This window comes from Poecilia formosa, unplaced genomic scaffold (assembly GCF_000485575.1).
Source record: "Poecilia formosa unplaced genomic scaffold, Poecilia_formosa-5.1.2 Scaffold346, whole genome shotgun sequence".
Classification (NCBI taxonomy): Eukaryota; Metazoa; Chordata; class Actinopteri; order Cyprinodontiformes; family Poeciliidae; genus Poecilia; species Poecilia formosa.
The window spans coordinates 42171-53218 of NW_006800285.1; the positions used below are offsets into that span (position 1 = coordinate 42171).

General features: G+C 36.9%; 1 protein-coding gene across 2 annotated transcripts; it reads left to right on the top strand.

Annotated features, from left to right (window-relative positions):
• Window positions 1-9270, top strand: LOC103153307 (phosphoribosyl pyrophosphate synthase-associated protein 1). 2 transcript variants are annotated; one of them, XM_007574175.2, is made up of 11 exons: window positions 1-442; window positions 691-743; window positions 1639-1705; window positions 1799-1971; window positions 2071-2186; window positions 2279-2334; window positions 2457-2602; window positions 4159-4200; window positions 6786-6856; window positions 7654-7800; window positions 8433-9270. In XM_007574175.2, the coding sequence occupies exons 1-11, from the start codon at window positions 360-362 to the stop codon at window positions 8589-8591; spliced, it is 1113 nt and encodes a 370-aa protein (XP_007574237.1). In that variant the 5' UTR covers window positions 1-359; the 3' UTR covers window positions 8592-9270. The 2 variants fall into 2 exon arrangements, with proteins under 2 accessions (XP_007574237.1, XP_007574238.1); XM_007574176.2 differs by lacking the exon at window positions 4159-4200 and having other exon boundaries at window positions 2-442.
• The last annotated feature ends 1778 nt before the right edge of the window (window positions 9271-11048 follow it).

The following is an 11048-nucleotide window of genomic DNA, read 5'->3' on the forward strand; positions in this document are numbered from 1 at the left end:
AATATTGACCCAGTGACCACTCCGTAGTTCTCAAATGTGGATCGCTGTTAGGTTACCATGCAACCTGATAGAGCATAGGCTGGATCATTTGTCTTTTCGCGAGTAATACATGTAATTAGACACGCTAACTTAACTGTATTTATTTCCCTGTTATATTTAGTCAAGTTTGTGTCCCACACCGAGCTTTTTCTTCTCGAATAAATTAGCTCACTTACTGCAGACGCTAGTGTGCGGCAGTTAGCTAGCCGACGACAGCGTCGTTAAAAAAAAAAAAGCTAAACGTTCCTGTTTTGTTGGGTTAAAATAAAGTGGCGTTTCTGACTTTAGTTTCTGTGACATAAAAATACTGAACTTGCAGAATGAATGTCGCTAAAAGTGGCTACCGTGTGTTTTCTGCAAACTCCTCCGCTGCTTGCACAGAGTTGGCTAAGAAGATAACAGAGTGAGTACTCCAAGCACTAGTTAATGTTTAGCTATACTCGCATGTATTCAGGTACTTAGGTGTGTTCGGGTGTAACTACTAACTGACATAAATAAAGGGATATTACAAGAGGCAGAGTAGGTTCAGGTGATTTGTCATTTATAGTATATTGTAATCATGAATGATTGAACAATGTTAGAAATTCAGCAAACCCTGAGATTACACAATTATTTGAAAAGTGCATGCAAAGGTATGCTTTTGTTTTACAGGAGGTTGGGTGTTGAGCTGGGAAAATCTGTCGTCTTTCAGGAATCTAATAGAGGTAAGAGAAAAAAAATCGAAAATCCCCCACTCGGGTAGGTGATTTCTGATTTATTTATATCTGTGCACATTTTATTTATTCCCTGCCCTCTTTAAGTTATTTTCAGTTTTAGCAGCTACAAGGTGGTCATCGCTTACTTTGACCACCTCTAGTTTTTTTCCCCCCTCCCAAATACTAAGAAAACATATGCAAAGGTTTGAAAAACGTTTTTTGTAATGCTGCATTAATGGCCTGAAAGTTGAGAAGGCTTTTATTGCCATCGCATCATTTTACACAGAAAAATAACACAGTTCTCTAAGGATTATAAACAATTTATTTCATTTTTCCATGCCTCCCAAACAAGGAGTTATCTTCTGACATAAAGATCAGCAAACATTTACCTTAGTTGAATTTCATGGTTTTTTTTTTTTATGTATATATATTTTCCATTTTGAAGAGTGGTTAAGATAAATGTCTTTCTTTTGAGTAATCATCTAATCTAATCTTCTAGACAATTTGATTAAAAATCTAATAATGTGGTGATTTTGCCCCATCCCCCTTTTTTTTTTAAGATAAATTATTTAGCATGTCATTATCACGCAACAGTGAACTTTCAAGTTATTTGAAGACTTTTTACATATCCTGAGCAGGACACCGAATAAATCAGTATTTTACTGATTTATTCACATGCTCTGATTATGTGTATTAAAACTAAACACAGGCTTTTAAAGTTGACTTAAAGTTTAAGAAATTATAGTTAGAAATATCAGTGTTTCAATTCATATGATAAATTGAACCTTTATTTACAATAAGCAAATGTTCCAACATAAAATACTAATTGTTTGTATAGCGTTTGTTTATTTTCAGCTTGTAAATTGCAGTTTGTGTGAAATGACATTTTCCTCCCTTTATATAGAGACAAGAGTGGATGTGAAAGAGTCTGTTCGTGGGCAGACCATCTTCATTATCCAAACCATACCAAGGTGAGCACAGAAAACTTGCTCGTTTTTATCACAGCTGGATTCTTTTTCTAATCGAAATCTTTAACTATCTCTTCTTTATTTTTCTATAACCAGAGATGTCAACACAGCCATCATGGAGCTCCTCATTATGGCGTATGCTCTTAAGACGTCCTGTGCGAAGAACATCATTGGAGTTATTCCTTACTTCCCCTATAGCAAGCAGTGCAAAATGAGGAAGAGGGGCTCCATAGTTTGTAAACTGTTAGCTTCAATGTTGGCTAAAGCAGGTACAGGAATCAAAGCAAAACTGAACTGCAGAATTAAAAAAAAACAACAAAAAAAAAACCTTCTCTAATCAACATTTTATTTTTTGTGCATTTCTGAAGGATTGACACATATCATCACCATGGACTTGCATCAGAAAGAGATCCAAGGCTTTTTCAGCTTCCCGGTGGATAATCTGCGAGCCTCCCCGTTTTTGATTCAGTACATACAAGAGGAGGTGGTTGTTGTGTTTGTGTCTTCGTCTTATGACATCAATTGAAACAAGAGTTTGGAAGAATTGGTAACATCTGCTTTCCTTTATTCGGGTAGATTCCTGATTACAGAAATGCTATAATTGTGGCAAAGTCCCCTGCTGCAGCTAAAAGGTATCAGACGTTGGGCAACATTTACATTGATGTTACATTGAAATCACAGTAGAGGCCTAGTTTATCCTTTTATCTATTTTTACCTATTCGAAGTATTCACGGGTTGTCTTCTGTCCTTGCAGGGCTCAGTCCTATGCGGAACGTCTCCGACTGGGTCTGGCTGTGATCCACGGCGAGGCCCAATGTGCCGAGTCGGACATGGCCGATGGAAGACACTCGCCGCCGTGTGTGCGCAACACCACAGGGCACACGGGACTGGAGCTGCCTAGTGAGATCCCGGTCTTTCTTCTTTTAGAACTTTACTTTATCCAAAATTGCACAAATAATATCTGTCACATGTTGTTGTTTCATGCAGTTACGTGACTTTTTTTATTGATCGGTTTCCCAAAGTTTTAACATTTAAACACATGCTTTGACTTGTTAGATTAGAAGAATGTATCTTCTTGACCACAAACTATTACAGACATTATGAACCAAAAATGAATGTAGCATCATTAACACAGCCTCGTTTACCTTTCGGTGACACGTTGAGATGTCTGCATTGAAAGGGTAGTTAACAGTCTAATACAACTTCTACATGTGCTAACCTCTTTTGAGCTGATGATTGTGCTGTTTCTCACTCATACCATTACTCATACTCAAAGTAATTGAGTTTATGTCATTGCATGACCTCACAGATACACAACTTCTACTCACAAAGCATCCGTAGCAGTCGACCGATAGTAAGGCCCCCCACCTCACACTGGAATAAGGTTATATTATGAAATGAAGGATCTGCCAGGTCTCAGAGTAATCTTCTGTGGCATATTAAAAATACAGCGTGCAGCATTACACGTGAAAATCAGTGTTTTGCGAAAGTGCACACACCTCCAAATTGTGCATACAACTTGGCTGATGAAGGTCCGAAGGGGGGTACGAGGTCCCTGGGTTATAGTTTGGATGCAAATGTATTTGTTACATTTCAGTGAGAAGGCTGGGCATTATATTTAGAGATGAGAACGAGGAGTAAAAATGTTTGCACAGGTTTATGGAGGTTTAAAATACAGTTCTAAAATGGTTGCAATGTGTATCATTAAAAAAAAAAAACACAACAACAACAACCAAGCTTTAGAACATTTGTGTAATCAGTTCACAATGAAAAACATTTATTTTTGGCTTTTTCTCCTGACCGATACACACAACAGGCAAAACAAATTATATGCTGATTGGTGAGCTAGAAGCTGTACATGTAAAAATGGATGAAAAAAAAAAAACACTCCTGGGGTTCTTTAAAGGCAAGGTGGAGAAGCAGAAATCTTCTATATGTATGATTTTAGTACAGATTGGGACAATCTGTGCGGATGTGAAGTCCGTGGTGAAGTCCTGGATTTCCCATAATCCAGCAGGGTCCTAGCAATCTTTACGGTCCCAGAGAAGTCTAGTGTGGAAGGAGTCGAAGCAAGAAAATATTTAAAGAAACGTCTCCTTCGCTTGTTTCCTGCCACATATTTGATCATTATGCGTTAGGGTGTCATCAAAAGAGAACCAAAATCAAATAGGTGTGTCATTGGCAAATGACTCCGATTGAATAGTCTCAGTACTTTTTGTGTTCCCATGCTTAACTTTGAGATGATAAAATCCACTTATACATTTTTTTTTAACTAACAAAAAAACTTTGTCTTAGACGTTTCAGTCAGTCTGCTTTATTAATATTATTTTTCAAATTGCTTTCAACCCAGATTTTTCTTCTTTTTTTTTTTTTCTTTTTAAGTCTTGGCATACAGTGTGTATCATGTGTTATACTTGTGCATTTGTGTTAATGTGGTGTTTATTTGTCGACAATAGCAGGCAAACAACAAGCTCCGTTCCCTGGCATAGAGCTTCCAAGTACGACCTAAAGTTAATTTATATCTGACCATGAAATGATTCCTCTTCAAATTCTACTTCAATTTGTGCATGCGTAGAAAAAAAAAAGGGTTTGTCTTTGCATCTTGAGAAACATACAGTCTGGATTCACGAGGGGGAGTTGGTGGAATATTGACTCTCCAACTAATAGAGCCTGACATTGTTGAATTTTTTAAATTTTTTTTTTATTTATTTTTTTGTCCAATTGGCCGTTTGATCTCCACTTTTCTCCCAGCAGCAGTTTGTGTGGCGCGTTTGTCTTGAACTGAACAGACGTCATATTTACTGCACCTTCGTCTGATTCCAGACAGCTGCTTCTACAAGATGGCTTAAACTTTCTTTGTTTTGTGGTGCTCTAATTTTAGTTTCCTTAAATCAAACCAGAACTGCGTCAGTTTTTTATTTTTATTTTTTGTTTTTGTTTTTTTTTTTCTGTTGGACTCATCTTGCCAATCAACACATGCTGCCATTTTTAAACCACTTTTAACCTGATTAACCTTGTGTCATGATTTGCATGTAAGGAAACAATGAAGCATGCTTTAAGGATCTGTTACTAGAAAGTCAGTAGGAATGTAACGATTGACAGATTCCAGCATTTAATCTAGAACCGTCAACAAAAGATGCATATTGGCAGATTTTATTAATCCTTTCTTAAAACAGTAAAAGTCTAACCAGACTTTTTTCAGGTCGTTACACGATGCAGCACAGTTGGATTTTGGTAAACTGTATTTTAATCACAACGTGGATTCTGCTGTTCTTGGTGTACATAGTGATTCCAGGTTTTCTCACACTGAGGGGGCTGATTGAAATTCACTGTTCTGCAAGGCATGCTTTTTTCCTTTCTTTGCTTTCTAAAACTTTTCCTTCACAATCAGCTTGGCTTGCTGATTGTTTACCAGTTGATTGTTTCCTTAAAAAAAAAAATCCCTCTTGATTGCCTGCATTTACATGCACACCGGTATTTTTGAAATGGTTCTATGCATTTTGTTAGTTTTTGTAAAGATTTTTGGTAAATCTCATAGAAAACTCTGCCTTAAACATCAACCATGAATAACTTTAATGCCTTATTTTGCAGTTAGAATTGGATGTGTATGAGTTTTTACATGGACAGCCCTGTTCAGGATGTTTACATGCACTCATCACTGATGCGAACCTAAGAATGGTTCCTACGTCGTACAACTTAAGTAATTCAACTTAAGTCATTTTTAAGCATAATGATTGATTGCACAAGTTTGAAGGTATTTAGAAGTTTCTGTAATGAACACAGGGTCAACATTTTACAAAGATGGATACACACCCGCTGGATGTATTTATGTATTATTAGAGACGCTTACATATATAAATGTCTCTTTTTAGCAAGTTGCATTAGAAGTGTAAGTATTTTCTGTAGCTCTCAACAAGCTCCTGGCATAATTCTGACTGGATGTTTGAGCACTTTTCGTAAAGTAAATTGTACACTTCATTTTAACGACTTGCGTTCCCAACACTGGCATTTTTTTTTTTTTCAAACATAATTCTCTAATTTTTTGTGCACTCAGAGGAACTTAAGGAAGAAAAAACAAGACCTTCTCAAAGCTCCAAATTGAATTTTAACTTTGCTTAAAAATACCCCTCCCCCATTTCCATATTTGTCAGGAAAACCACCCCATGTTGATGATCTCTACTACTTCTGATGAGAATTATTATTTAAATATGCAGCCAGAAACGTGCTGATGGTTGAGGAGCAAATTGCAGTAAAGCATGAGTGTACGTAAACTTCTGACTGGACCTGTAGATAGCACTGCGGTCGTATGTTTTCAGCAGACGAACGTCGATGAGGCCAGGATATTCAGACGTTGTCATAAGCTAAACAGCTGCATGAGTGTATGTTTAGATTCCGTATTAAAAATGGTGAGCCAACTCATTGTAGCTGATGAAGCCAAACTAAGTGGAGCATAAATATGGCTTATTTAAAATGTTTTAAAACAACAATATGACTAATGGGGGGTGTGTGTGTGCATGGAAATGTAGGCTGTTCGCTGGCAGCGCTCAGATTTGACTGACCGGTTCAGAACATTGGCAAGTGTGTATGAAGGATCTGTCATCAGTGCTTGCCACTGTTGGTGTGTGTTAAACTGTCTGTTTGAGGACTGCTGCTATAGCCTGGGCCTGAAGGTGTGTGGGTGTGGGTGTCTATACAGGCAGTTTTTTCTTTTTTTTTGGATTGGGTATCCTGGGCTGAAACTCCTTTTGTCATTTGACCCTTGCATGGCATGCTTTGCACTAGGTTAGCCTTCCAGCTTGATCTCCTAAGAAGTAGGAGGGGTAGAATGGAGGGGAGGGGGCACATGAACCAATGACTTTGATTAATTGATCGTCATTTTAGTTTAGCTTTACATTTTTAGAAATCAAATTTAGTAAACCAAAATATATATATATATATAAATTGGAGAGCTAGATTGCTCAAAAACCCTTTTCTCAACCCATTTTACCCAATCTACTTAGATTTAATCTTTGATTCCTAAAAAAGAAAAAAAGTTACTCTTAACTAAGTAATACGAGGTAACCCGATTTTCTTTCCATTTTAGTAATGATGGCCAAAGAGAAACCTCCGATTACTGTAGTTGGAGATGTCGGCGGAAGAATCGCCATAATAGTGGTAAGATTCTTCAGATGCAATATTAAAATCTTTTGTACTTTGAATGTCTGAATATATGAATACATGTTAATAGGGGTGCACAGATATGAAAATTTTGGGTGATAATTACCAATCTGTAACAATATCATATATATATATGTATAGTGTATATATCTCACTGCACATTTGACATTGTATAAAGGCGACCACTCCACCTAAATTACCTCTTTTCTTTAAACACTCCCACAATCCTGTGCTGCTCCCACCCGTCCTGCATCGTCTCAGGGTGGAAATAAACACCAACTGTGAACACCAGCCCAGTTTTGCTTATCAGACCGACCCCAATATGTAAAAAAGAAAAGCCAAAAATCGGCCTATGTCAATTCAACGTATATCTTTAGCTGCTAAAAGATGTGAACTCCCAATTACTCCAACCTCAAGGTGTTTTTATGTCAATACACAATATGCTATGGTGCAGAGAAAGTACTGATTGTAAAGAATTGAAAGGTCACAGTTTTCACAACTAGTTTTTAAATGTCTTGCATGTGCAGATGAATCTGTGTTTTTAACTATTTCCAATAGAGATGGTGATAGAGAGACTGTATTGGCTTCCTTTCCGTGTGTGTTAGATTGTGTTGTGTTCTGGAATGTGGTGTGTTTTCTGAAGCCTCTTTTCTGCGACCCGTGTTGTTTTTCTGCTACAGTGACTCCTATTCCCTCTCCCCCCTTTTTCTTGGTGTCATTGGTTGCCTTCTGTCGATTCTAACTGGGTGAGCGAGTTAAAATATTTTAACCACATTGTTGTTTTTTCTGCTCAGGATGACATTATAGACGACGTGGGAGACTTTGTTGCTGCTGCAGAGATCCTGAAAGAGAGAGGGGCGTATAAGATCTACATCATGGCCACCCATGGTTTACTTTCTGCAGATGCTCCTCGTCTCATAGAGGAATCGGCTATCGATGTGGTGAGAACGTAGAACCTTACCGTTTTCAGATGTGTGCGCCTCGATTGTTTTCTGTTTTTCTTCTGTGAAAACATGTTGCACACGAACTGAACTAAAGAAGATAGATGAGAACAAACTTCAGCTTTTGTTCTTTAGAACAGTGTAGGATAACGTACTTCCTTTTAATGGGAACTCGATCTGAACTGTCACTCATCGCACTTCTGTTACAACAAAGAGTTATTGTTTTCAGCAGCGTCATTTTTATTAGCCGTCGGTTTCTGTTCCTAAAAGCTGCCAGGTGTTCAGAAAACGGTAGTTCCAGTGACGTTAGAACATTTCTTGTCAACCAGACATTTCCACGGTAGTTTGTATTTACACTAGCTCGCAAGTTAACTATTCACAGAAGTTTGTTTTTTGTTCACGTTTTGTCATTTCACAGCCACAAACATTGCAGTTAATTGATTGACATTTAATGTGATGAACTAACACATTATTGTGGAGAGGAAGAAAAATTACATTTTCAAAATATTTCACTAATACAGTCACATTTGTGAGACAGCAATCAAAATATTTCCATCAATTTATTTCAAATTGAGAATTTGCAGTCTGCTGTAAAAAAACGGAGTGAGCATGATCTGTTCTTGTGTATTCAGGTGGTTGTGACAAACACGGTGCCCCACGAGGTGCAAAAGCTGCAGTGTCCAAAAATCAAGACGGTGGACGTCAGCATGATCTTAGCCGAGGCCATCCGCCGCATCCACAACGGGGAATCTATGGCCTACTTATTTCGCAATATTACAGTGGATGACTAAGGAGCGTCAGTGACAGACGCCTCTGCACCTTTTACTAACGAAACGCTGTTCCACGTGTTGTTTTTGATTGACATGCATACATGTAATCCTGATTCAGTTAAAGAACTTCTCAAAAATCGACCAAATAATTTGTCTTCTTTCTAAAATGTGTGTTTTTTTTTATTTTTTTTTCTTCCCTTTCTAAAAGAGAAAAACCTTCAAATCCAAGGCGAGCACACCTCAAAAAGAGCGTACTTTGATGTTTTGAAACGAAAGGCGAGGATTGTATGAAGTGGCGTTGTTGCTAGCAGCTGTTCAGAAACATCGACTACGGTTAGATTTCAATGGAGAAGTGATTACAAAATGCGGTCGTCCTGGAAGTAGTGAAACTGAAGACAAGATGGGAATCTGTGTTTTGACAGATGAGCGAGGTGCGACACTTTTAGCCTGTTTTCAGCCCCGTCAGCCTCCTCCGCGGTGTAAATGAAGTCCGTGCCAAAATCTAAGAAGCCATACAGTGAAATATAAACGCATTTGAGTGACCTGTGATCCCGTGTGGTGCTTTGCCATGCTGTGTTGTATCAGGCCTTCCATAGATCAGTGTTTGCACAAAGGTAAAACTGTTTATGGGGGGAAACAAAGAGGGTGGCATTTACTTCATTTTAAAAAAATACACATAGTTTCATGTAAATCCAAAAAATATATATATATCTATATATTTATAATCCTAATTTTGGTGATTTTTTTTTTCAGTTTTTCTTGCTTCTAACTTAAATACCAGTTGTGTTTTTGTCATGCACTACAAAAAGTTCATATTTTCACGTTGAGCCTAATCTGCAGAGAATAGATGGACATCTTAGCAAAGAAGAGCTTGTTGCTTTTCGCAAGAAATCCAAACCAACACACTCCATTCTTATTTTATTTTATTTTTTCAGATTTTTTTCCATATTATGTTGCCTCATTATCTCACAGCAAAACATTTTACAGAAGCCCCACAGGTCAGTTCCTTTCACAGCTGTACTTGTTGCGTGATCGGTTAACTAAATTGCAGTACAGAATTGAATATTTCAAAATGGCCCCCTATTTCACTCGCCATTAGTTAAACCTAGTATTATATAAGTTGATTTTTTATTTCTGTGAAAACGTGCCCTGCCATCCATTCGTTTTTTTTTTTTTGATTATTTATATTCTACTGAATTCTGTGTTTTAGGATGGAGCCACATTAATTTCAGAAATACACTGAATTTAGGCTTTTTTTAAAGAAAAAAAAAACCGAAGTGGATTTTAGATGCTGGAGGGCTGTTTCGCTTTGCTTACTTTTTGCTCAGGGAATATACTTTAGATGCCAATGCACATTTATTTGTTCCTGAGTTTGTCAGGCTGTGTNCATCATGTCAGATTAGATATTTGATTTAAAAGTGGTTTTGATTTGGTTTTACATGAAATGTCTGACTTGCAAACCCACAGGTACTTACATTGGAAAACCAGAATCTCCCCAAACGCATTTGACGCTTGAAGCAGTTTTTCACAACGTGATCCATAAAAACAGTAGCTGCACTTTGCTGCCACCCTCTGGAACATCATGGAAGCACATCATGGCTTAAAGAATGAAGTATTTCTACACCCTTTGGTAAAATAACATATGTTTAGATATAAGGAAATAATTAATATGATGATTCAGCACAGGTTGTCTTCTTGCATGTTGTTAACCTGGAGATTTATTATTAGATGCAAATCCCACATTTTAATACAAACACAGAACTGATTTATTGTCCGACTATATAGAAAGACTTCTTTCGTCACAGGTTATGAGAAGACATCCCTGTCCACTTACACTTTGTGATTTTACAACCTAATGAGACTGAAAGTATCTAAAATGTATGTTAATGCTTTCAGTGACATTCTGTTGTAGAAATTAAATGTAATTATCCTATTTAAAAAAGCTTTAAAAGTTGTATTTTAAAAGTAAAATGTTAGCTGACTCGTCATTTTTGGCTAAAGTTAGTTGGAGGCTTTGTGAAATTTCAAAAGACTCTTATAGTTTAATGTGTCTGAATAAAACTATATAATTTTTTTTGTCAAAACTAACACTTTTTAAGCCTCATTTTTCCCCTTCACTCAATACTTGAATTTATTATTTTTGTTATAGAATTATCTCATGAAGGATTGCATTAATCCAATGAAATTAATCCAATGAAATATTCACAGATTTTAATGTCAAGATATGTAAAACACATCAAGATATGTGTTTTACATATCTTTGCATAAAGATATGTAAAACACATATAGATAAACAAACATCACGTGGATGGTATTTGCTTATCTTATTTGCTCTGTCGTACAGAAATAATGTGAAATTGTAAATATTAAATGTAAAAAAATAAAATGCTTGTAGTTTTAGTTCTTCACACAGCACTGGTTTTGTATCAAAATGCTGTCGAGTCGTTTACACACACGCACACACTGCAACGCGTAGCC